This window comes from Takifugu flavidus, chromosome 1 (assembly GCF_003711565.1).
Source record: "Takifugu flavidus isolate HTHZ2018 chromosome 1, ASM371156v2, whole genome shotgun sequence".
Classification (NCBI taxonomy): domain Eukaryota; kingdom Metazoa; phylum Chordata; class Actinopteri; order Tetraodontiformes; family Tetraodontidae; genus Takifugu; species Takifugu flavidus.
In genome coordinates, this window is record NC_079520.1 from 10,011,261 (window position 1) to 10,037,115 (window position 25,855).

The window sequence follows — 25,855 nt, forward strand, 5'->3', positions numbered from 1 at the left end:
GAGGCGCCCGCACACATGTCTCCACCTGCTGGTGACTGGTGGGAACTGCACCACCAGGCAGCGACACGACAGACCGTTTTAGTCTGTTAAACTTGATTTTATCTGTGATGAAAATGGTGTTACTTTTTGATTCGTGTTGATTTATTAATGTCAATTTCTGTTCTTATTTTTACAGATGCCTTGAGCTTAATTTTACAGACACCTTAACCTTTTGTTTTCTGTACAAACTCATAGCCACAACCCATTGCTTTCATATCTGGAACACATTGTTGTTATTCTTATATATATGGATGTCTTTCTGGATGGAGATGTGGGTGAGCTGTCTGTATGAAAAAAACACACAGACTTACTGCCAAATCCATTAAAACACCAAAAAAGATAGAACTAGGTAAAAGCTGGATAAACACAATAATTATTTTTATGTAAATGTGCGAGTCTGGTGTGCAAATATGATAGTGAAATTGTCATTTTATCTACAGCCTTCAGAGAGCCTGAAATAAAACAGGGTGAAAATAGTAGTATCTCCATTCTCAAGATGTGCAGAACAGATTTTATTTATATCTTGTAAAGTTCAGGCATAATAATAAAAATAACAACAATAATAACAACAGCAACAATGATGATGATGATGATGTTATTGTTATTATTGCTTATTTCTGTTTTACAGAACAGGATGAGGAGTGTTGGGAGCCGGAAAGACTATATTCTTTGTCAGCGTGAAGGCCGGCTGAGGCATCTGCGTTTTGAGACGGCTGTCAATCCATGCCACTTTCTTGCTGACATCTGCGTTCACTTTTGTCAGGATGGATATGAGGTTACAGCCCCTGCAGGAAAAATTAAAAAGTGAAAGTCTCCCTCACCATTAGGTCACTGGCATCTTGACAGATGGAACTCTTCTCATGGAGGAGGAACTAATATGTCAACCTTGGCTGGCGAATAAAGACAGTCAACTAAAAAGTAAAAAATCTTGTTTTCACTCACCTCGGCACCATATGAGCAAGGTTCTGGCACAGTGACTGAATATACCATGTTCCACTTGCCCCATCTCTGAAAGATACAAAAGAGGGGACTGTGGCCATTCCCAGCAGGAAATCTGCATGAGACGGAATACATTCTTTCGCCTGGACAGCATTGTTGTCAACATAGCCGTGTGCAGGCGTGCCAGCATCCGTGTAGACGACATCCTGTTGTCTGCTGCCCTGGCAGGCCTGGATGAAAAAGATTTTAGGTTTTCCAGCCAGAGAGGGGCAGTTGGTTCCAGAGAAAGGCTCCATCAGCTTCCTGATTTCGACAGTGCCGCCATCTACACCATACACGCCCCCCTCCAGGCCGTGGCTGAGAACGCAACACATCACACAGTCCCAGTCTCGCTGGCTTGTTTTGGCCAGTTCCTGAATCAGGGACAACATCTTTTTGCTCGTGCAGTCCCGCTGAATCTCCACCTCAAATCCGAGCCACTTAAGGACTTTATCCAGACTCGCTGAAAGACAGACACATGTGGAAAATAGACATATGCAAACATGAAGCCAATTTGAGATAAATAAAGTGAGTTGTTTAAAAGACACTGCTGGCACTAAATGTATCTAAATAACAATCCCGATGATTTTCCTCATTAACAGGCTGGAGCTGTTGGACTGTGCAACACAGAGCAGGCTCGTAAGCCTGAGAGATATAAAAGAACTAACGACTGAAAAATAAATGTCAGTTCTGAACATTCTGTGCACAATTCAAAAGTGTGGAGCCGCTTACCTAAATTTTATTCAGATTAACTTTATTTGTATAATATCTGATACAATCAAGACTAGGCAAGCAAATAAAAATCGTATTTGCTGGTGTGCTTAGTGAAACTTCCTTCTGCCCTGCTGTCAGCAGGCCGTGTCTCCTACCTTCATCCACCATGGTGCCCTCCCTTTTCTTAAGCCTGGAGACACGGAAGTTGCAGTTATTGATGATTAAGCAGCGGCCTCTCTTCGTTGCGGTCATGAGATACGTTTCCACGCCCTGCACAGAAAAATCAGGACAGCCCACGGCCGACAGCACCAGAACTTCTGGGTTCGGGTTTTCATACTTACTGCATCTGCGCTGCCGGTCACGGACGTCTCCGCTCTGGAGGAGGTCTGGTTTTCTTGGGGAAAGATGACCGACGCATCGCTTTTCACTGGGTGACAGTTGCAAATATGAAGGGGAGCGTCAGCATCGGCCTCGGAGACTGAGACGATGCTGAGGTTACCGTTAGCGGAGGCGCGGCTGTTGTTTTCAGCGCGTGAAGCACTCAGCGCTGGTGAGCCATCTTCAGATTCATCTTGATCATTGATGACGCTCCTCCGGTCTAGGAGAGGGGATGGAGGAGGACTCAGGACAGGCTCACTTAAAACAGAAAGGTCTGACAAAAACAACGAATACAGCACTCACCCTGCAGGGTGTTAGAGCACGACTGCGAGGAAATATAAGCATGATGCAATTAAAATGTAAAGATTTATTTGGTATAAAGCTTAAATAACAGGTTCTTACCTCTGTTATGGGTTGAATTATTCCAAAGAGGGGGGAAGAAAAATACATTAGGGTTATAAAGTTCCACAACAAAAATAAAGAACTTCTGCATGTGTCCAATGGTTGACACCCAAATATCCGCATGCCAGCTATTTATCATCACACTTTGTGTGTCATCTAGAAACATTTCCTCAATTGTTAAATTAAACAAAAACACAGAAGGAAACTTCTTACCTGTTTCTCCAACAGAGACGCAGCGGTTAAAAGAGGGCATCTGGTTAAAATGTGACACACAACAGGCGTGTTGAACACTGCAGCACTGAGATGGAGGCAGATTAAAAGATCGTACCTCCGTAGGCGGCTGGGGGTCCGTTTCAGCTATTGGTCGGCCTGTTTCCTGAGCCACCAATCCATGATTCATTGCTGCTAAAAGACACCAAAAAAGAATCGAATTTCTTAATCAGCCACAAAGCTTTGAGCTGTGTGTGTGTGTGTGTGTGTGTGTGTGTCACGTGCCTGCCTACATTACCCATATTACTCACATGTAATTGTTAATGTACAAAAGTCATCATTGGCAAGTGTGATCATGGATAATTTGAATCATTTGTGCGTTTTAATACATATTACTATTGATAATGGTATGAAATAAAATTCCGGTCTGTTAAACATTAAACAATAATTTAAATATTTCAATGATAAATGAAAAAAATATGACTATTTAGACAGTTCAGTTTCTTTACTTCAGCTGAATTTGATTTAAATATGAGTCAAAAATGTGCAGGATCAGATGCATCCTGTAATTTAAAGATTGTAAATAAATAAAACTTACAGTTCTGTGCATTGAACTGGTTGATTTTTTCTAGCAGCACTGGGCAGACTGGTTGGATGATGCTCTCCAGGAACCCGAGGTCAGTGTCGCTGATGAGGGCCCTGTGTTCCAGCTCCATGAAGACCTCCAGTGTTGTCTGCGAAGCACATTTTCACTCACTTCTGAATTGAATTACTGCATTTTGAGGATCATGACACAGCTTGGGGCCTAAAGGTGTCCGAGCTGTTTGGGTTAACTTTAAGTCACACTCACAACTCCCTCCAGTTTTCCACGTGGAAGTTTATTGTTTAACAGGAACTTTATGTTCTTCAAGTCATCAGCAGTCAGCTCCTCAGACAGAGAGTACAGCAGCTTCCTGGATTCACAGATAAAGGATATTTAACCAATAAATCCCTTCTGAGCCTGTATGAGACCTTTATGCGCCTTTAAAACGAGCTCTGTCTCCTGGTCTGGTTATTATTCGAACAGGGCACCTGTAAGGGGAGATGAGGTCCTGCGCTCCAGTACGGGGGAGATTGTGATCCCGGAGCAGCTTAGTGCGCTGGATGATGCCGAGCAGCTCCACCAGCAGGTGTGGCCGCTCCTCGGAGAGGTGGTCCTGGTCGGACAGGCGGGAGAAGAGGTCACCGGCCGACTGCACCGCGGCCGGGTTGCAGCCCAGGATGTCGGAGCAGAGAAAGACCAGAGCTCGCACCTCCTCCTTCCGCAGGTCATTGCCGACCTTCAAGAGGCGCGCCTGGAAGTCCATGTTGCACCCCGGCCTGTTATCAAAGAGAGGCGGATTCGGCTTCATTGACTGAACCCATCAATGATTCTCCAGCGACAATAACGCAGGCGCTTTAGTTTTGGTCCATCGTTCACGTTAATGCGTGTGAGTGCGAGAGGTTCATCAAGACACATGTTAAGTCAAAAATGCAACGTTCACCTCAAACTTCTCGTGCCACGGTTCTTATCGGCCAACGCCAACTTTTACCTGTTTGGACAGAAGTTTTCAGCGAGTCTGAGCGAGCGCAGTCCTCCACATGTACTTTAACATCGTCTAAAAGTGTCGTTTGAGGTGATCAGACCAGTGGGTGAAGAAGCTTCTTCCACTAATAAGGAAGTAGCTTCAAAAGCGAAAGTACAGTTGAATTACGTGCGAGCGCCTTGACGCATTTCCAGTAAACGCTCAACTGATTTCACTGGCAATGTTTTCCAAATCACAACAAAGTTGCAATAAAGACACGCATGAGCTCCGTTGATGGAGGTAAAACCTGGAACGGTTCCTGAATCGGACAATCTCCATGAACCTGGAAGTTATCGCGCTTTCTTTTTCCAATAAAAGTTATTTAAAACAATAAACATACTGATAAATATAGTAAATATTATAGTTATGATTATTTCTAAAACTGTATTAGTATTAGTACATCAGCATGTTTTATTATAAGAAACCATATTATTATTATTATTTTCTCCCTCTGGCTGGCAGAAGATTGAACAGGCAAATCCGCCCTGAACAGGTCTGCACATGTAGTCTTTTATTCATCATGCCACTTTGTAAAAATACACATTTATAATGAAATACTGTCAATCCATATGCAAAGAATCATTTGATATGATTCTTCATCGGTAGTGTTCAACTCTTCCCCCCCCTCTGGTGCCACTTCCTGCTGTGAGTCTCTGTCTTCCGGTCTTTGCTGGAGTCGGAGGCTGTGTCCAGTTCCAGGCTGGTTTGCATGGACGCAGCACAAACCAGTGGAGTCCAGTCCAGTTTTATGTGGTGAGTTTCCAGCCGGTCAGCTGTGGCCTCGTCAGCGCTGCGGCTAACTGAGCCCATGCAATCAAGCAGCAGCACAGTGCAAACATTAATGTTGAAGAAGTTTGGAGGTCTGGGCCCATTTCACCGGATTATTTGTAGTAGACGGTGCTGGGCTGGACTTTGCTCCTCAGGGTCTTGATGTGACCTTTATGTCTCACTCTGACACTGAGCCACGTCTGGTAGTTGGATCCTGAGTCGTTCAACCTGAAGGACTCTATAGAGGGCACACACACACACACACACACACACACACACACACACGAACACACATTAAATCATGTACCTTACATTTTTCATTCCACCTGTCATCTGTCTATACAGATGTGCCCTTCATTCATGCCTTCATTCATCCCTTCATTCATCCCTTCATTCATCCCTTCATTCATGCCTTCATTCATCCCTTCATTCATCCCTTCATTCATCCCTGTTTCTTCCTCCTTGTTGCATCCAACTTATGCTGTGATCTTTGCTCATGAAAACTGCCAAAAAAAAACAGGTGAGTTACTCTTCACGGATTTGAAATCCTTTTATAATTTATTTAGACCTTCAATGGCTGAGCTGTTTAAACATGATATAAAAAAAATCAAAGACATTTTTTACACTGATTTGATTTTTTTGAATTTTAGAAAAGTGCCGCTGTCTTCAAATTTATTCCAAAAGATTTCCTTATTTATTTGAAACTAAACTTTTGCATAATGTTGAAATGTATACATTTTTAATACATGCCTTTTTAATACATATATATTTTCATCAGAGCCCTTAAGAAAAATATAACATGAATTTAAACAAGCAACAAAACTATCCTGGTGCAGATGTTTCCAGCTGTGACCAGTGGTGCTACTATTTTGAGGTATTTTACACGTGGAGATGGTTTTATGTTTAGTATAATTAAAATACAATATCTTAATTGTCATGTTAATTCAACACAAGAGGAAGATGTAAGAAAATGAAATGTAGCAATTCCAATCCTAATGTCTCAGACTAAAACACAACAATGATGTGGATTAGCTGATCTGAGCATCAAAGAATTATTAATTATTTAACAGGATAAACAACCAAATGAATAATTTTGAAAAACAAACCTCAAAATGTCACTGCAATGGAAAAGAGGAAGTTTGAAAGACTTACTGTCAGTAAACAGGGAGTGCAAAGCCGTGACGTGTCTCCGGCCCAGCCCGTGACTTCTGGACAGCACACAGTCCAGATAAAGGTCCCAGAAGACCTGAGCCAGGTCCCAGAACAGCGCTGTGTGTTTGCTGTTGTCCGATGACCTGAGGGACACCATCAGATCCCAGAAGGCGGGCACCGTGTCCGCGATCCTGGGGACGCGCATCTCCAGCAGCAGGGCCGAGGAGGATTTCCAGCAGTGGGGGTTGGCCTGGGGGACCGACAGAGGATCCACTCGAACCTGTTTGTGGTCCCGCAGTGAGCTGACGCACGTGCAGCCGAGCAGCAGCACCATGGCTGCGGGTAGGCACCGGAGCGACGGGGCCATCTGGGTCAAAACCACATTTTCATTTACACTTCATTTCTGACATTTAAGCAAAAACAACCAATTTAAACCTGAAAAACATCTCTGAACTATTAAAGTCGAATCAGAGTTAGGCATCAAAACACAGTTCTTACCACCAAAGCTTGGCTGAGTGGAAGGACCATGCTGATGGTTGCAGTTAAATATCTGTTGTCTCACTGACGTCAGCGCCTCCCGCCCCTCATTCATAGGCAGCACTCTTCCACTCCTTGTCATCATGCTTATTTCATTTTATTGCAATTTTTATTGAATTTTTCTAAAATCTGTTTATTGATATCTTCCCAAAATAAATTAAAAAAAAAAAAAAAAACAGTCGCTAAAGGCCCAGTGATCCAGGGTGACACAGCAAAAACAGTGGCCTGAAAAGAGAAATTTGACTGAAACAATATTTAAAAGTTGCAAAACCCAAGATGAAGACTAAGATGAAGGACAAAAAAGGGTCCAGGTTTCTGAGTAGCCTGAACACACCTGTTTTTTTCTGGTCTAAAATTGAGAATGACTCTTATCCACATATGAAGGAAGAGTTTGTGACTTCCACTTAGCCAAATCAGACTTCTCGCTAATAAAGTAGCAAAGGCTACAAAAGCAGCTCCTGAGGTTTCGTAGTTGGAGATGCACCAAACAATCCAATCGTTGCCTTTGGTTCTGTTAATTTACAAGTAACCTTAGATAAGAAACTGAAATGTTCTCTTCAATTACAGATTGCTTTATCTTAATTCATTTCTATTCCTTCATGCGTTGTCGTGGTACTTGAGTTGGGCTTTTTTGTTGAGAACAGCGACATTAACAAACGTGGCGTCAGAGTCTCTGTGACTTCTGTGAAAACAAGCTCAGTCATGAGTGGAGCCTCAGAAAGTGCTACGCCAGTTACGTTTCCGCGCTTTTACTGAAATGTCACATGCATCCCTGAACTCAAACATAATTATATTCACAGTCAGGGACCAACACTAAATGTACTGGATGGGCTTCTTAGTCAGTCCTTCATTCTTCTGTGGATGCACACAAACAGCTTGTGCAACAATTTCCACAGGAAGTTCTTAATTATAAACGATACCTGAATCATAAAATGCAATTTCAGACAGCATCTATGCAGGAACAGAGGCAGGATGGTACAAATTATTATTATTATTATTTGAGAATTGCTATTTAGGAGCATGTACATCAAATTTCTAGAACATTTCTATTTATAAAGTGTATTTTTGTTCCTGAATGAATACTTTTTGCATCTTGTCTCTGGTTGGAGACGTGCACTTGTCACTTCCAAACTGGGTATAAGTATTCCTTTTGTTCCACTTATAAATAAAATCATTTATAAACCAAACAATGCTGAATATTCATTTCTTTCCCTAAACGTCTGTAAAGTCTGCTCAAGACCCCCCCGCTTTTGTGAATGGGATATGCATTAACACCCCCGACCCACACACACACACACACACACGCACACGCACACGCACACGCACACGCACACATCTGTCTGCTTTCTGGTTGATGAGCTAGTTCTTCCAATACCTCATCATCCCTGTGACTTTGACGACCAATGTCCTGAGTTGAACTCCTCCCCCACCTTGACCCCTGAAAGCTCCGTGTGGCTCAGTGTGTTGAACCCTCCACAGTCATGTTGCACCCCAGCAAACAGGTGAGACCATCAACTCCTGAACTGGTTATAGTGGGACAAGGGAGGTATCAATAAAGGGAGGAATAGGGGGCGGCATGGATCTGGCTTGTACTGACCGTAGAAATGGTGCTTTTACTTGAGTGCAATATTCTGGTGAATATACATTTACAGGTATGTAAATGTGTAGTAGTATAAGACTGGATTGACTTATTGTTTGCACGTCAGTTGTTGCACGGCCTTGTTTTCAATTGTAAAAATATGTTGCCTCTATGTTGCATGTTACCTTATTGTTTGCATCATTACTGTGCCACTTGTTGCCATAATATTAATGCTATCATGTTAACCATTCGATTCATGAACCCACTCTGATGATTAGATATTTATTTAAAGTTTATGCTTGACAGAAAACCACTCACACACAAAGGCATTAAATAGAGAGCAGACCTATAAAATTAGTCAGTAGTTTATTCGTCAGTCCGACAGTATAGGGATGCAGTGAGAGGGACAGCAGACGGTGAAGAACGAGGATGATTACAAGGATGCCAGTGCTATGGCAGCGCCTGGAACACACCAACTATCAGCTGGACTGGAGAGAGTAGCCCTGCACGGGTTCAGGCCTCATTATGCACAGGCACCATCACAACGCACGCGTGCGTGGTGATGCATGTAGGTGATTAAAAATGATGAAAAACACGCAGAATGGTTTTCAGCTTCACAAACAGAAGAGTGCTCTCTCCCCTCTCGCTGGAGATGTTCACTTCTCTTTCTCATTGCTGTATGTGTCCGTGCACAGTTTGGAACGCTGATGCTGAGTGAAACGAGACGCCGAATATAAAAAGATCCGCCGATGAGCGGAAATGTTCCAGTGTCTACACTGACGTCATTATTACCCATATTTTTGTGCAATATCTCTTTGCATAGTAAATAAAAGTTAAATGTTGACATGCAGCTATCTGTGTAGCATATTCTTCTCTCAAATGTCGGGGGCTCGGATATAAAGTCAGAAGCTCACTAAGTGATTTCATGCAGCATTTTCGTCAGAGCGGAACTTGAATTTAGAGAGTTTCTGACAGCAGAGATTGAAGCCAGTAAATTGGGGGCGGATGAAGTCCGTTGCTGGGAGACTGGTCTTGACTGGTGAGCATCTGAGTGGGCAGATTCGGTGCCCTCAGCAGCAGGAGAGGCACCGCTGGCTGCAGACAGAGGGGGCAAAAAAGTGCTCTGCGTGCAACAACATCCATGTGTTCGGGAATCGGGTGATTGGTTCTTTGGCTTTTGAGTTGCTGTTGACGATACCGCGGGAGTTTGAATTTGCAAATCTGGGCTGATGAATCCCGCTGGAACTGCCATGCGTCTCCCCTGTGCCATAGCGGCTCGGTCGGTAGCTGCAAACGATACCTAACACAGGAGGCTGCGCGTCATGCAAATACAATTTTGGCCCGAATCACAGCTGCAGATTCTTTTTTTCCCCTTACTGTCAAAAACATCAGTTATACACAGTAATCAAATAAAATAACAAAGCAATTTAAGAATGCAATTGTATTGCAGTTGTAAAACATGTTTATAGCAAACCTGACCTGTATGAACAACTGTGTGGTTATACCTTAACTATGTGAAATGTAGTGTCCTAATGGCTCCTTACATGCAGCCTCCTTTATATTCATATATAGCACCTAAATTTATAACGTAGGAGCGTTCCACTGTGTTTGGTTTTAACCAGGTTATCTCCTGCACAGTCTGACTCACTCTTTTGCGCATTTTTGAGTATATTCGTAGCTCTTTTAGCCATGCAGAGCCCCAAAGAGAAGGCTCTTCATGCCGGGGGTAAAGTCGGGGTGGGGGGCAGCAAGCAGACTTTGTGCAGATACTCATGCCAGGGGAGAGAGTGGTGTTGATTCCGCCTGAACGCCTGTGCACTGGCACTGAAGGATGGAAGAGGAGCGACGAAGCCCCGGAGATCAGGATGAAGGCGTGGGGTTTCTCATATGGGCGAGGTGCAGATTAGAAGGCTGCGTTTCACTACGATGGGATTTATTAAAACGTCCATTCAATCATTTTCAAGTAAATTGAAAGACAAAGATCAGCAGCAATAAGTGCAGTCCAGCTGTCGGTTAGCCGAGGAAGCCTTGGAGGAGTCCGCCTGCGATGGCCATCCCTCCAGGGGTTAGATGGCCGAGGCGTTGGGGTCATACCGCCGTTTCTTCACATTTCTTTCAGGGTTACAAGAAAACAAGAGTCAGCGTGCGCTATTATTAGGACCGGGACACAGCAAGTGCAACCTGGACCAACACTTTTCTCTTCAGTAGCTTTTAAACCGGGATAAATAAACAGGGGGACATTGAAGTAAGACAGGGCTGGTCCACGCTGGAGGCAGTCAGTTATTTATATTCACAAACCATAAACATGCAAAAAAAAGAAAGCAGGTGTTGTTTTATAGTTTGACTTAGCGACAGTGAGATTCTCACTCAACAAAAGGAATATCTAGTCATCCTTCCGGGAACAGCTGTAAATTCTGCAGGATTGTGAATATAAATAGCCTCTCTTGCCTCCTTCTTGTGCGTGCAACAAAAGGATACTATGAAGAAGTGTAGGAGACAGGTGTCATTACCAGTTTTGATGGGAAAGACATTAGTTCCACCCAAAACTTAACCCTCCGAGAGGAAAGGGCTAACATAGACTACTGTATATACTCTACAGAGGAGGGAAAAGGAGACGAGCACAGGAACAACAATGACAGCAGAGGCGGCGGCAGCAGCAGCAGCAGCAACAACAGTGGGACAACAATGAATACAACAGGAGTGATGCATAACCTCCCCGTACTGTGGCTTGTTGTGGGGCTTCTGTCCATCTGTCATGCACTTGTTTCAATAGTAGGCCAGCTGAACATGGCACTATTGCTGTGCGTGGTTCATGCAGTGCAATGCGCCGTGTCTGTACCGGGTCTGTGTAGCAGGCAGCAATGGCAGCTGGTGTGGGTGGGTCCGAGTCCTGCTCTGCTCTAGGGCGGAGACTGGCCATCGAGGAGGGTGTGGCCAGCCACGGCACAAAGACTGCAACCAACAAAAAGGTCCTAACTTCTGTCTGTCTCTCTCTACTCCTTTCAGGGTCTCGCCCTCAAAAAAAAAAAGTCAAGGATTGAGAGAAACCCGACGGAAGAGGTGAGAGCGCGACCCTGGACCGGCCTGACGCTGGGTTTGGCTCAGCCTTTGTGCAATGAACTGACCTGCTCCATCAACAAGTCAACATGCAGAAACGTCTTGTCCCATATTCTGTTACGCTCAGTTAATTTAGTGACAACCATGATGCTTTGCTAGACGGCATGCTCTGGTGGCTGCAAGATCGCATTTTTTCACTTAAGGTCTGTTCAGAATTTCAGATGTGTAACACCCCTGTTGCTCAAGACAGCAGGAAAATCTGTGGTAAACTGCAAATTACTCCATATTATCTTAATTTAGTAACATCCGTGCAAAACAGGCTGTACACGGGTTCGCGTGGAAGGATGTTTCTTTAGTGGAGAAATTATTTAAATCTCTTAATCCAGTTTTTTAGGATAACCAGCTAATTGTTAAAGTATTGTTTTCCCCCTGCTTTCATGGCCCTAAATGAACATACATGCACTGAGCTCTGCCAGTCCAATCAGTTTGAGGTTCTGCTACAGATCCACTGAAGACCCTGCACCACATGGAGCAAAGGGTCTCCCCAAGCCCCCCCCCCCCCTTCACATTGTTCTACTTCAGCCATGTTTCAAACAACCGGGAATACAAACAAGGATTTTCCTCCCAGGGTCCACATTCTGTAGCAGGAGCTCAAACCCTGGTTGGTGTCTCGAAGCAGCAGGGATGCTTCAGTTAAAGCAGGAGAGGCATGCGGCGTATTGCTTACTTAAAGCCCCATCCAGTCCCCCCCAGCACTATGGCAGCCACAAGGATGGCTCCAGCGATGGAGCCTATTATTAGATTGGTGGCACTAGGACCTGTAAAGGGGTTATGGGGAAAGAGACATGAGTTTCTTCGCTCACTTATCGTATCAATAACATGGAACTATACAAGGATGATTTCACATTGAACAGAAAACATCACCATTAGATTACTTTTACAGTAAAATGATTCTGAGAATGCATTTTGCATGCTTTTCAGACCCCTTTGTTATGTAGCATGAAGATAATGAAGTAAGCAGAATTTAATTGTGTCTATTGTCAACTGAGGTAGTGATTTAGGGTGGTGCAGAAGACTCGACCCTGGGTGTCTTTTTATTTTTTAAGTGTAACCTGAGGTATGAGCAGTGGAGAATATTTTAGGGGTCCCAGTCACCCCACAGCCTCCCACTGACTGACAAGCCATGTCGCTAACTGGACACTTCTCAGTGTAAATGCCCCACATGCCCCAGAAAGGAGAGGATCACAGGAGCAACCACATAACGACTAAAAATAGACAGGAGAGAGGAGAGGGGGGGTGAGGAAAAGGGGTTGTAGTAATGGGGCACGACAGGAAGTGGCAAGAGAGGAGGAAGGGGGAACCAATCAAATCAATCACACAACACTGAAAACATCCAATCACATGACACTTATATGGTCATCACCGACACACAAGAAAACACAAAGCCACCGGGACGCACACGCGGGCTCAGGCCGGCTCACGAGACCGCCCGCACACTGAGGCACCACTATGAGAGGAAGAGCTGTGAAAGGGTTAAAGATGCTTACTCTATTCCCCACCCTGTGCCTCCAAAAATCACCCCCAGGGCCAGAATGGTCCCTGCTACTGCCCCTATCAGCCTGTTAGTGGCCACGCTCACTGTGCAGAGGGAAAAGGAGCATTATTACCACCCTGTCAAAAACAAACAGCAGGCTTCTGCTTCAGAGTTATGGATGAAATGACTTCCCTTCCCCTTTAAAGCACCCCCCCCCAGTCCCCCAGATCAGATGTACAACACAACCGTGTTCATTTCACCTGAATCATGCTAAACAAATCAAATGATGTTTTATTCTCTCCTTCAGTCCCTGAAACAAAATATAAGTTGGTGTGAAGTGTCTCTAAGACAAATGAGTGCAGCAGTGGTTGTAAGAGCTGAAGACCGACCTTTTGGTCCTGGATCCTTACTGGAGTCGCGCTCTTTAGGTGGGTCAGGCATGCTACAGTCCGTCCCTGCCCAGGTGGCGTCACAAGTACAAGTGGCTTCATTGTTGCACACCTGTACATTTCAGACAGAAATAAAAATATATTTTTTTAATTCTTGCATTTTTGTTAACATAACATTAGGATTACAGAGACTTTAAGTCACATGACATGTAGAAGAACTAAAATTATTGGAATTCTAGCCACCCAGAGTTTGAGGTCATTACTGCAGGTGACCTCTGTCAGGTACAACATGAAAACTGAAAATAAGAATGATGCAAAAACTGACCCCTGAGGTACCCCACAATGAAACACTCAGCACACGAGCCACTATTGTCTAAACCTCAAAGTTTAAGCTGTCCAATTGAAACCAAACTGTCAGCAGTATCAAAGACAGCACTCTTATACACAGGCCTTCAATTTTACAGCAATACGTTTACGCAAGGACTCACCCCATGGGCAGAGCACACCTGTCCATTAGGTCCAGTAGGGCAAGTGCTCATGTTGAGTGACTGGATGGGTAGACACTTACGGTCAAGGCACATCATCGACGGCCCACAGGGAGTCCCATCCTCCACATAGCCTAAATCAGTATCATCGTCCAAAAGGACGTGGCCGCCACTGAGAAGGTATGGACAAAGAGATCGCATTAGGGCAGATTCCTCTGCAGTTTTCTGGAACATAAACATCTTTACCTGCAATCCACCAGCCTGCCTTGATGGTTGAAGGAGGCTGGGGTAACTTCTCCTTTTACCATTCCTATGCGTGGGTTACGGCCAATGTTGCTACACAAAAGGTAGCCGCAGAACACATCACTGAAATCACATTTGTACACACCTCTTAATGGTGACAGGCTTGGATAAAACATTTGATTTTCTGTTCTTGGTGCATATAAATTGTAGCTGCAGAAAGTCTTTCTATATTTTTCTAAATGTTTTTTCATTTACCTTGCTAGAATAGTTACAATCAGAGCCACATAGAAGATATAGATATAGCAGATCTAGATATTAACTTAGAGATTAACTTTTCTTTTCCTTGCGTCAGACAATCTTTTTATTTTTTAAACCGTCTAATTTCTCAATTGTGTTTCTGGCTTTACATATATTAATGGTTTTAAATCAACTAAATCTTTCCATGGTATTTGGTGAGTGGCCTTGCTTTTTTAAGCTAACCTTTAAACAGGTACATAGAAATACATATATCACATACTGAAAGGCTAGTTTGCATGATGCATATGTCATTTTGACCTTTAATGTTTTATTAGCTCCGCCAAGGAGGTTAATTAACAAAACCAAAAGTTGTGAACAGCTTTTAATCTTTTCTTTTAGGAAATATTGACAATTTTGGTGACGTTCCGGATTTCAGAGGGACTTTAAAAGGGGTTTTGATATATATATACTGGTCTTGCTCAGCAGAGCTCTCTGATTGCTTTTTTTTTAAACGATGTGTGTATTGGTGAATCTCAGCATCAGGTTCTTGCATCCTGCTTTCATTTACAAGTGATCACATGCACCACATGACCTATCTGTTGCTTCTGTGTGTGCTGATGAGTGACAAACATCAGAAATTAGAACCATTAACAGGTGATGCTAAAGGGCTCACAAGGGTCAGCTTGTTGATTTTTGAACTCCAGGCAGTTTTAACGCTCTTTCATGGGGCGTGTGAGGCCTCTATTGAGCCAAGGTGACAGCAGAGTCTTATACTGGTAAAAACCTCAATTAACTTTAAACTCCTACTTCATTAGGGCCTTGGAATTGAAGTGAAACTTACTGCTTGCTACACTGGATCCATTTGTCTCCATCTTTTCCACAGTTTCCCTTCTCTGTGCCCTCTGTATTCAATCTTTCATAGCAGAACTTCTCTGATTCTCCAGATTCTGCGTGAGGAAACAGGCAAAACACCACAGTACTTCTCAGCAGCATGAGACCAAAACTACTGTGAACTTAAGACTTACTTGGTCCCCAGATGTATTTACACTGGTTCTCTCTTGTCTTGCACTCTCCAGCATAGCAGCGGCCCTTCCATGAGATTTAAGCTGTTATTAAGCAATTCTTATTCAATTCAATACTTTGTTTTCTAAAACAGTCAGTAGCACACCTGGTTAACCTGACAGAGGTAACCATCTTGTTTGTGAAGATTCGGGGGACACTGAAAAACACACAGGTATAACGTTTTAACCACACCAATGTGCACAGCGTGTAAAAAGAGAGAGTAAGAGTCACACGGGGGCACCTGTCCAGAGTCACCGGAGCAGGTTTCTGTGATATCACAGTCGTTCACAGCGTAGCGGCAGCTGTAACCACGTGGAAAAAACTGTCCAGAACAGCAATAAAAATCCACATTAGGAATGCGAGTAAGCAATTTGTAGTGTGGAGAAGCCAAAACACATACTAAACACGTGGCGTTGCAGCAGGGGCCGCTGCTGCACTGTGCACTATTGGCGAGGGAGCACTTCTTACAGCATTCCTTATAGCACTCCTGGAAACAAACAAAGGATGAGCATCAGCTAGCTGGATTAGCAGACAACAACCAGACTTCCGGATGATAAAAAAAGAAAGAAACAGCGACTCACTGCTCTTGCTCCACAGTCACACTCCTCTCCCACCTCCATAAATCCATTTCCACATTCGGTTTTCTCAAACAGCTGCAGGGGAAGGCAGGAGAAGGTGAACAGAGCGATTAGAACACAGCAAGAAGAAGAGCGGTGAAGATCTAACCTTGGTAGGCCTGTTGAACAGACATGAGCCGCCACCTTTCAGGAGAAACTCTTTGAAGTCCGAGATACTACATTTGGAGAATCTCCGGGGGTGCTGGATGCTACGTGCACAAAAAATGGAAAAATTGCAGGCCAGTTATGGGGAGAGTGTTACACTTATAAAAGGACAAGAAACTCGTCATGTGGTGCAAAATCACCCCTGTAGCTCAAAGAAGAGGAAAATGGACATTCCTGAAGAAATTCACCCTAAACATCTCATTAGATACAAAGCCCCACAACAATGTGGATGAACCTAAGGTCATTGCAAGCTTGACCTTTGACCTTACCGGTTCATCCGACGTTAGAGTCGGTTTTAAAATGTCCTTCGGGGAATCCATGAGACGTCACGTTTATAAGAATATGATTGAAACTTAAAAACACGTCCAACAGCGCCATCTACTGATAGATGATGATGACTGATAGCTGACAACTGACAGATTCACGTCATAAGTGTCTATAATATAAAGTAATATAAAGTGTGTGTGTATGTATGTGTGTATGTATGTATGTATGTATGTATGTATGTATGTATGTATGTATGTATGTATGTATGTATGTATGTATATATGTGTGTGTGTATATATATATATAGCACAATCCTTATTCAATGATATATGTGTGTGTATATATGTGTGTGTGTGTGTGTGTGTATATATATATATGTATATGTGTGTGTGTATGTATGTATATATATATATATGTATATGTATACACACACACACACACACACACACACACACACACACACACACACACACACACACACATACTGTATACATGGTCAGGTTGTTCTTTGTATAAAATCCACTTGCTATTCACAAGCCTGTGGCTGTGCTGCACTTCATACACACATCCCAAAAAGAAAAAGTGAATGAAAATACAAATACAAAAATACAATAAATGTTAAATTATTGATTTTAATTCAAAGGGCAAACCAAATGTTCCAGCCTTCCCTGTGTGCCCATGTGTGTTTTGTGCATCGGGTCTGGTGAACATTACCCTGTGTCTTCCATTATGCAGCCTGTCCATGTCTCAATGCAACCACATTCCTCTGCAGAAGAGAAAAGAAGCAGATGGAGTGGAAACAGAAAGAAGACTCTACTGAAGAAGACAGGTAAAATTCTTATCTTGTGGCTTTTCTTTTCTTTATTATTCTCCAATATTCTGACAGTAGGATATCCAATGTGCCCATTTCAGGGACAAACGCGACTGACGGCTGTTTCCTGCTTTGCCTTACTAAGCTCTGTAATAAAAATATAATCTTAAAAGTAATGGCATAAATAAGCAAAGACTGGCTAAGTCGAGTCTGTCCTTGGATGTTTTTCCTCTTAAAAATCCACACAACTCTCCATCTGTCAATGCTGGCACACAACACAGTTGATAAGACCCAGTTTGTTCCCGCCTAAATGCATCATTCTGCCTCCTTCAAATCTGCCGAAACATCACAGAGATGAAGACATTTTTAGATCTAATTTGGAAAAACTGTGCTTCCTTTGGAAAAACTGTGCTCCCTCTCTGTACTTGCTTTTATGAAGGTTATTAATGTAAAGTAGTTTTGTCTCAATATTTAAATTTTAAATACTGATTAACAGGGAAGAACTCTGTATATCCTGTTTATGTCCTGCTAATATCTGCTGGATTTCCACTAAAAAATGGGGTTAAAAGAGTTTCTGAAGCGCCAAGAGCTTCACTCGTCTGAAAAGAGAGGCAGCCTTTGATCTGCAGATCATAATCACTAGAAGAAAACACGAGTGTGTGTTTCATGCGTACTTTTCTTGGATGCTGGGTCCCACTGGATGCCCAGGTTCTGTGCCAAACTCTGAGACAGAGACCCTGCCATGGACAAACTGTTGCCATACTACAAAAACAGGAAACAGCAAAGGTCAGAGGTTATCTTCCTGCAGACGCAGCCGGGCAGTGTTGCTTCACACTTAGGATTACCTCATTGACTCCTACTCCGCGGCTGAGAGAGCACATGCCTCCAAAGTATGCCAGGCTGCTTCTCCGGAATTGGAAGTTGACATTTCTATAAGATCGAAGGAAGACGTGAGCGAGTGATGATAAACATGTGAAAGAGAAGTGCAGCAGATGAGTCAGAGGGACAATTAGCTGCAGGCAGCAGATACACTGGGGGTGCGCAATAGGGAAAGGACACTGCAAAGAAAAGAAAAAGTCAATGTGTGGACTTTAAAGCAAAGCCAATCTGAACACTTTTGTCCTTAGCAGCTGTCTGGTTGACTGGCAAGGCTTTTAAATTGGACAGTTTGTTGAGACCAAATGTCCATCAGCCGAAACGTAACTATTAACAAAGCAAAAGAGATTTGTTTTCCAGCAGAATCATTCTAAAACCGATCCTACGTGATGAGGTGCACAGCATCAGCGTGGTGTTTGATGCTCTGCTGCCGATATTTGGAGAAATCCCGCAGTATCTCTTGCGGCTTCACGCTGATGGGGATGTGATCCTTGTCTGTCCAGATCTCCAGAGCAACGAGCATCACACGCGTGTGCAGCTGCTCTTTGAAGACCTGCCATTAGAATACAGAGAGAAAAGAATTCTAAACAGGGGTGATGGGAAGCTGCAGGGCAGTGGGAGCTACCCCAGGCAGGTACCAAAGAGCTAACACCAAACGTAATATATTTGCATATTTTGCTGTCAGAAAGCATCTGGACATATTTGCAAACTAAACTGCTCTACAGGAAGTGGCAGGAGAATGTTTCGAATAAGAAATGTGTCCCTTGAAGACGACGAATGGGGAAAAACCTCGTGGCTGCCCGCCTGCACAGCTGGGCTTGGTCAACAGCTGCTGCCGAACTGAGGGATGGCTGCAGCAACAGAAAGGCGTCACCACCGGTCATCCAGATGGCTTCAATCAGCCCACATGTGGATGCGCAAACATGTGCAGGAGTGCTCACTTAAAGCAGCTCAAGGAGCAGGAAAAAGCAACATTCCCACAACATCCATCCATTTTCTGCTGCCATTCCCTGAAGCCTATCCCGGCTGCCTTCAGGCCAGCTTTAAATGTACCGGGGGGGCTTCTATCTTTATGTACTGTAACCATCCATCCATCCTTTCCATCCATCCATCCATCCATCCATCCATCCATCCATCCATCCATCCATCCATCCATCCATCCATCCATCCATCCATCCATCCATCCATCATTTCCATCCATCCATCCATCCTATCCATCCATCCTTTCCATCCATCCATCCATCCATCCATCCATCCATCCATCCATCCATCCATCCATCCATCCATCCATCCATCCCTTGTCATCTTTCACTGTTTTCTAAATATTTCACGGATCTAAATTAAATCAAAATTGTTTGTGGACAATTTATGCCTGGAAAAACAAAAAAGAGGAAAGAAATGTGGAATGTTAAACCAGCAGAAAGTTATTCCATTATTCTAATTCAGTAACTGCTACCAGAGCATCAGGTTAGGATAGAATGTTAGCATGATGCTACATGTACTGTCTGGACTATAGTTGTGTTATTGCTGAATGAATGACTGAAAAAAATATCTGTGTGACATTTTCGATGTTAGAGACAATCGATCGACAAAAGGCTGAATGTGAATTCTGAAACACCGAAAGCATGTACAGTGGTTATTCCTCAAAGGTTAACTAGTTTACTTACGGCATCCACAAGATTCACCACTGATTTGGCAAAGTTTTTTGTGTACTGCTTGCTCTTGTGTCGTTTATACTGCGGCAGAAAGAAAAGACAGCAGCTTGTGTTTATTCATCTGTATGTTTATGAAACCATAAAGTGAAACGCTGTTGCTCTTCCTTACCATACTGTGGTCCATGACAATCATAATCTCCAGATACTTCATCTCCTCAAACACACTGCGAGGCGTCTGCATAATAAAAACCATCAGTTAGGTTGTTTTCAAGCACCACGACTGGGACGCGTCATGTCGACGGGTATTAAAGGGTGGATGGTGGATGAGTCAGTTGCATCGCGAGGTCAGAGACTTACTGCCCGCTTTTTCCTGCGCTTCAGCCAAGAGAATTCATCGAGCTCTGAGAAGAGCTGCTCCTCCTCATCTGTGCACACAAACATGTCTATTAGTAAGCATATTTACAACCCAACAGCACAGATTCTTCCCCAGAGTCCAAGAATTTTGCAAGAACTGCTGTCAAATAAACCATTCTGTATCTGGAGTGTAGATGATAAAAGATGTTTATGATAAAAGCAAATATTTGTCAATAAAAGTTCAAAAATGGGCCCGATATGTTGCCTCTGATGTAATGAATTCCATTGGCATCCTGGGGTTGCTGCATGCATAATGAACATCAGTAAGAGTAGAACTAACGTCAGCAGCAAAAGGCATGCAGAGGGTCAGAGTTGGAGGATTTTCTGTGGAGGAAGTTATGTAAGTTCAGTTGTGGAAACCCTTACATTCTTCCTCGGAATCCCCATTCCATTCAAAGGAGGCTGTTCTTCTTACTCTGTGAGGCCTTGCAGCTGTTTCCTGGAGAAATATTCCAACAGATTAAACAGAAGAACTGGGTTCTAAATACATATTTGACAGCAGAGAGCGTCGACATTCTGGTTCTTTGTGATGAGAATAACTCACCGATAAATGAGTCTGTTGTAAGGGTTCAATTAGATACATATGAAGTCCATCATCAAACATGCCACTGCAGGGCAGAGAGAGGGGCAAAGAGGGGAGAAGACAGTCAACACCGAGCCAACGGGAGCAGGGACACACAGCAAGAATGAGAGGCCGTTCACTCACTGCAGGCCATTGCAGGTGGATAAAGCAACGTGGGAGTTGTCCTTCCCTCTCACCTGGCCGTGATAGTAACAGTGTTCACCCCCCTGCAGGAGGAAAACACAGTTCTAGTGTCGCATCGCTGCACACAGAACGTTCAATGTATCGCATCTTTGATTACTCCAACACCTCCAGAGGGATTACGTTTATATTTACACTGCAGAGCTGCATCTGCTCGGTCATTTAGGGAGAATTACACGTGTAGCCTGGCACTATCTATGACTCAGCTGTCAGAGCCAGGGTGAGCAGAGGACACCCCACCCCCAACTCTCCCTCTCTCTCCTTCTCTGTCCTTCTCACTTCACCCATGCCACGCTGCAATGATACTGCAGAGGGCTTTCTCTCCCCCCCTCCTCCCGATCACGTGACTACAGCTCCAGCAGGCGGGATGCAGGGCAGCAAAACCCTGCTGAATCAGCGCGAGCCTGCTCAGCCCAGCCCAACCTGAATCAGCAGCCACAGCAGCAGAAGTCATCTCTCATTTCACCATTTTCACACATCTACCTGGCGTCTATCTCCTCGACCGCAGGGCCTGACAACCACAGCAATGCTCAACGTGATTTACAAGAACAAGCATTCCCTCCCCTTTGGTTAAAATGCCAATGTCATAAAAAAGAGACCAAGACAATCTATGCGTCATTGTGTTTAACTGTAAAAATAGCAAACGCGCATGACTCATTCTGCCAGCCGCAGAACCGTCTCCAGCAAAAACAAGAAAGATGCATTCAGTCACAACCGGAGGGAACATTACCTTTGACAGTACAGGTTTTCCGCCCTCGTAGTGGATCTCAACATAGTCTGAGGACAGCAGGTCACTGGGAAAACAGAGGTTTAGAGTGGTGAGGGGGATTTTCACTAGTGTAGAGTCCATCTGTTTTTTCTTGTGACTGTGGTTTTGAGCTAGTTGGGTGCGCTCCTTTAACGCTGGCATTTAAACAAGAACACTCATCATCAGCCTGCTTGGATTAGCCCACACTCCCGTGACATCCCAAAAGTGCAGTGGTGTTGTTAAATGTTGCCTGTCGCCGTCGGGGGGGAACAATGCTGCCTTCACTTCTGAGGAGAAGAGTTATCAAAGGTGGCAGAAATTACAAACCTTTCAGGAAAAAAAGACCTAAACAAAAGATATAAAGATGTTAATGTGTGTTAAACAAAGGCACATTCAAAGCTGAGACAGCTGGAAAACAGCAGGCGCACAGTAATGAAGGTGAGATGGAGTCTTGAAGCTGCAGATTTTGGGCTTCACCTTGAACGCCGCAGCTCTGCTTGCAGTTCCTGTTGTCTGAGTCAGCATCATTTCACACACCCCATCATGTTAGCTGACTTTAAGAAAGTGAGATTTCTGCAACAATGGCGCATTTCCCTTGCTGTTTAACCTCAAATATCACATACTTCCTCCTCTCCTGGCGCCTGTAAAGGAAAAGGTGATAAGAGGAACGTGTCTAAAAGATGCTTGGCTGCGTGCAGGAGTCGCATGGAGGAGCAGCAGAGGCATAAGTGATGTCTGTGAGAGACCGAGAGGCTATTTATATCCTGACAAATAAGAGCGGTCCACGCTGAAGTGCACTAGAGTTTGTTTTTGCGTATGTGTGGACGCGGAGGCAGCTCGGGAGCACTGGAATATGAGTGCAGCACCACAGGCGCGTGTGAGTTTAAACGACTATTAGAGCTGTGAGCAATGAGTAAAACCTGTCTCACAGCGCTGCTATGCAGAAGCAGAGGCAGAGAACGGACCGAATCCAGCAGGAAGTTCTCATGTTTGGCACCGAACCAAAAGCAGGTCTGACTCCTGCAGTGGCACGTGGCCATTTCATCGCTCTTCATGCCTCAGAACACATGGAAATAATCTGCTGCTCTTAGCCAAAACAAACAGTTATCCCGAGGAAGCAGCAGTGCCATCGTGAGCCCACCTTACTTATCATTCTTTCTTCAATTGTTTGTTGAGAGTTCTATATTTAGTTGAGTGCCGTTGCAGCAAAAGCAGAATTCTAATCTGGCCACAGATGAAGACAAAAGCTAATGCAAATCACTGTTCCCCTAGCAAACAGCTGCAAAGCAAGGTCACACTTTCAAGCCTTTCTGCTGCCGCAGAGAGTTGCCGTTCTATTATATTTGCCAAAGAACAGGACAAGAAGTTCTGCACAATCTGAAATACAGATGAGTGTTTATCAGTACATTGTGATACTGCACTCTTGCTGCATGATTTCCACCAAATAATACTAACAAATGGGCAGGATAAAGATAGAGAGGTGTCAGATATTGTGGCAGACGTTGGCCTTGCCTTTGGTCTTTGAAACACACTTGAGTAAAAAGTGACAACACCAAATAGAGCTTCTAATGCCTGCAATTCTCCTGTCACCTTCTTTATCTGCTCTATCAGATGCTACAGCTGTAGAAATCTGCCCTTGCATGTTCTTGACAATAAAGTAGAAACAAAGAGGAGGTGTACAGAATACAAGTTAGCAAACAATGGGATTCAGCAAAAGCTGATGATGATCTGGTTAAAAGGACAATGCTGTTGGTGGCCGTCTATCTGACATTAAAACAGAATACCGCAGTTAAACAGTTAACAGCAGTTAAAAGCAACTAAAGCTCTAACTCCAACAATATGAAACCGCAGTAGGTTTTCATGGAATCCATAAAATTCCATCACAGAGACCTTAAATCCAATTAGTGTTCCAAGGTCCTTGTTCACATTAAGCCTTCACATATGTAGTCCAGCTACTTTGTGAAGGGATTAAATCAATATCATTGAGTGTCCGGGAGCTTCAACTCCAAACGGAGCGGAATAAGTGTCTCCCTCTGCTTAGCCCGAAGCAAGAGAATTTAACATCATCCGGACAAAAATGGAGTCGTCGCAGAGCGAATCACTGTACAGATTCTGGCTTTTCAACCTTTACACTGACGCGTCTTAATTTGGGCTTTCCGATACCACAACTTAAAGATGTTTGTGGTCAGTTCATCTTACCTCAGCAGTCACTCGACATCTGTTGTTCTCTATACTTATCTGACTCCAACTGCAGAATCAGCTTATGGTGCCATTAAACTCTTGTCATGTTTGATTTAAGCTTTTTTCATTTACATCGGCAACATTTGGCCACCTTTGGCAGATATTCACTGCAATCACAGGCGGAGGACAGGGCAAAGGCATTGTTCAAATTCTCAGCCATCACATTACAGCCCACGTGACCTTGATGGCAAAAAGACACAAATCACTCCTAGAATTTCAATGGAACATCCACACGAGGTGGGAAGTGGGCGCTTACTTATTCAGAGCAAGATCCAGAACAAACGTGGAGCCGAACGCCTCCACCTGGAAACTGGCTTGTGCAAGGTGGATTGCCTGTAAAGAGAGGAAAGAGCCAGAGCTTCAGAGCCAAGCGGACAGAGAACAGATGCGCTGGACGACAGCAGATGGTGACGTCCAGCGGGCACGCTGCAAGAAAGGCATCCTTCAGCACGTTCAGGCTCCTGATCGCATAAAGAGCGGCTAACTTTGCTGCAAATGCAAGGTTTGCACTGCCTGACGCCGAAGCAAAATTACATTTTAAAAGGTGACGCCATTTAACAAATTCTAATATGCACTTTATGCTTCAAAGCCATGGCCACACAGTACACTATTAAGCCTCCTAACACTTTTGCTATTGATCTGCTTCTCCCTGCTTCCTGGTATCAATATCTTTTGTCTCTCCCTCCCTAAGTGATGTCTCACCTGGCCTTCTTTGGCTTGGTTCTTGGCCCGGGTGCCCAGGTCATGGTGGGTGCTCTCCGAGTCCTTGTTCAGATAGTAGATCAACCGCGAGGGATAGGCGGTCACATGCTCTACCGCATGGTGTGTGCTGTTGTCGGCGGCGGGTGCTGCAGTCGCCTGTTGCTTCTGCGCCGCATCCCTCTCATCCTTGTCCTCTACTCCTTGAGAAACTGCAAGAGAACACCCAGCGGCACAGACGTGAAGTCCCTGACCGGTCCACATGCACTCGGAGGCGGTGGTCATCCTTTATTCATGAAAGGAACCGGTAACTCTGAGCCAAGCAGTGGAGATCTTCATGATTTGATTAACTAAGATTGGTTGTAGGAGATCTGGCACACGCACACACAACACCAGGCTGATTTTGGCTGATACTGAATATAAACAGCTCGATTTTCTTCAGAGCTATTTTTGATTTTGCACCCCCCCGCCCCCCCAAAAAACAAAAACTGTTAAACTCTGCAAAAATATTACCACAGTGTAGATTATGTAGCAGTGGTAAGGAATCCTCTTGAACAATGCATTATTTATTTAACAGAGTTTTGACTTGATATTCAAATGTGGCAGTCATACATAATAAAGGGCACTATTTTTATAAGAACAAAAGAGGCTTAGGTGCTGAAATCTTCCTTGTGCACCATCATTACGGGCATCCAGCTTATCGAGCAATTAGCAGTCTTTTAGGAAATTCTGAGGCTCGTCTAAGATGATATTTCTGACAAACATAAGGCAATTTGAATGTGAATTTAAGCACATGAAAGTGGTTTAAAAAGCGGAAGGCTAGTGCAGCATACGTACCGGATGACGCTAGTAAAGGATGAAGCCAAGGCGAGAGGGGGCTGACGAGCAAAGTGGCCAGAAATATCAGATGCATGATTCATATTTGATCACTGAAATATCTCAATATCGACACATCGACGCAAAAAATATCTTGCGGCCCATCGTGGCGGGAAGGTGTCGCCGTGCTGGGGGGGTACTTTCTTCATGGAAGCAGCCGGGAGGCACCGGGATGATGCTGCTGCAGCAGCGGAGGAGGAGGAGAGGGAAGAGGCGGGCGAGGAAGAGAGGAGAGGAGAGGAGGGGAGAGGAGAGGAGGGGAGGGGGGAGCAGAGAGTAGGCGGTGTCCAGACGGCTTCGGGATGTGCACTCCTCCCAGATCAGCGACAGCCTCGACGTCTTTCCTTCCCCGCTG

At 44.2% G+C, this 25,855-nt stretch overlaps 3 protein-coding genes across 8 annotated transcripts; all 3 read right to left on the minus strand.

The window, feature by feature from the left end:
* Positions 1–527: 527 nt before the first annotated feature.
* Positions 528–4,596, minus strand: casp10 (caspase 10, apoptosis-related cysteine peptidase). The gene is made up of 11 exons (XM_057045679.1): positions 4,293–4,596; positions 3,793–4,080; positions 3,572–3,674; positions 3,320–3,455; positions 2,840–2,916; positions 2,479–2,764; positions 2,231–2,407; positions 2,073–2,158; positions 1,887–2,001; positions 982–1,480; positions 528–824 (listed from the first exon to the last, which is right to left on the minus strand). The coding sequence occupies exons 2-11, from the start codon at positions 4,065–4,067 to the stop codon at positions 662–664; spliced, it is 1,917 nt and encodes a 638-aa protein (XP_056901659.1). The 5' UTR covers positions 4,068–4,080; positions 4,293–4,596; the 3' UTR covers positions 528–661.
* A 217-nt stretch (positions 4,597–4,813) lies between these two features.
* Positions 4,814–8,021, minus strand: LOC130519508 (protein FAM237A-like). Its single transcript, XM_057023062.1, has 2 exons — positions 6,246–8,021; positions 4,814–5,331 (listed from the first exon to the last, which is right to left on the minus strand). The coding sequence occupies exons 1-2, from the start codon at positions 6,610–6,612 to the stop codon at positions 5,207–5,209; spliced, it is 492 nt and encodes a 163-aa protein (XP_056879042.1). The 5' UTR covers positions 6,613–8,021; the 3' UTR covers positions 4,814–5,206.
* A 689-nt stretch (positions 8,022–8,710) lies between these two features.
* Positions 8,711–25,697, minus strand: LOC130525615 (disintegrin and metalloproteinase domain-containing protein 23). 6 transcript variants are annotated; one of them, XM_057032635.1, is made up of 26 exons: positions 25,462–25,696; positions 24,628–24,836; positions 24,182–24,258; positions 21,667–21,730; positions 20,880–20,962; positions 20,718–20,781; positions 20,540–20,612; positions 20,117–20,184; positions 19,929–19,994; positions 19,772–19,840; positions 18,491–18,657; positions 18,074–18,158; positions 17,903–17,990; positions 17,132–17,183; positions 16,095–16,194; positions 15,950–16,021; positions 15,769–15,855; positions 15,610–15,690; positions 15,475–15,525; positions 15,332–15,395; positions 15,148–15,253; positions 14,073–14,192; positions 13,830–13,998; positions 13,342–13,453; positions 12,146–12,236; positions 8,711–10,473 (listed from the first exon to the last, which is right to left on the minus strand). In XM_057032635.1, the coding sequence occupies exons 1-26, from the start codon at positions 25,535–25,537 to the stop codon at positions 10,428–10,430; spliced, it is 2,340 nt and encodes a 779-aa protein (XP_056888615.1). In that variant the 5' UTR covers positions 25,538–25,696; the 3' UTR covers positions 8,711–10,427. The 6 variants fall into 6 exon arrangements, 5 of the variants coding, with proteins under 5 accessions (XP_056888615.1, XP_056888623.1, XP_056888602.1 ...); XM_057032643.1 differs by lacking the exon at positions 12,146–12,236 and adding an exon at positions 12,966–13,056; XR_008950522.1 differs by adding an exon at positions 12,966–13,056 and having other exon boundaries at positions 10,422–10,473; positions 15,475–15,690; positions 25,462–25,697.
* Between the last annotated feature and the right edge of the window lie 158 nt (positions 25,698–25,855).

Excerpts from the sequence above, each read along its gene's own strand:
- casp10 (XM_057045679.1), bottom strand. The coding sequence starts at position 4,067 with ATGGACTTCCAGGCGCGCCTCTTGAAGGTCGGCAATGACCTGCGGAAG. Across the intron at positions 2,002-2,072 it reads TGACCGGCAGCGCAGATGCA|GGCGTGGAAACGTATCTCAT; the intron begins GTAAGTATGAAA and ends TTTTCTGTGCAG. Across the intron at positions 1,481-1,886 it reads GGGCACCATGGTGGATGAAG|CGAGTCTGGATAAAGTCCTT; the intron begins GTAGGAGACACG and ends TCTGTCTTTCAG.
- LOC130525615 (XM_057032622.1), bottom strand. The coding sequence starts at position 25,537 with ATGCATCTGATATTTCTGGCCACTTTGCTCGTCAGCCCCCTCTCGCCT. Across the intron at positions 24,259-24,627 it reads ACCAAGCCAAAGAAGGCCAG|GCAATCCACCTTGCACAAGC; the intron begins GTGAGACATCAC and ends CTCTCTTTACAG. Across the intron at positions 15,396-15,474 it reads ACCTCTGTCAGGTTAACCAG|GGCCGCTGCTATGCTGGAGA; the intron begins GTGTGCTACTGA and ends ATCTCATGGAAG.
- LOC130519508 (XM_057023062.1), bottom strand. The coding sequence starts at position 6,612 with ATGGCCCCGTCGCTCCGGTGCCTACCCGCAGCCATGGTGCTGCTGCTC. Across the intron at positions 5,332-6,245 it reads GCACTCCCTGTTTACTGACA|AGTCCTTCAGGTTGAACGAC; the intron begins GTAAGTCTTTCA and ends TGCCCTCTATAG.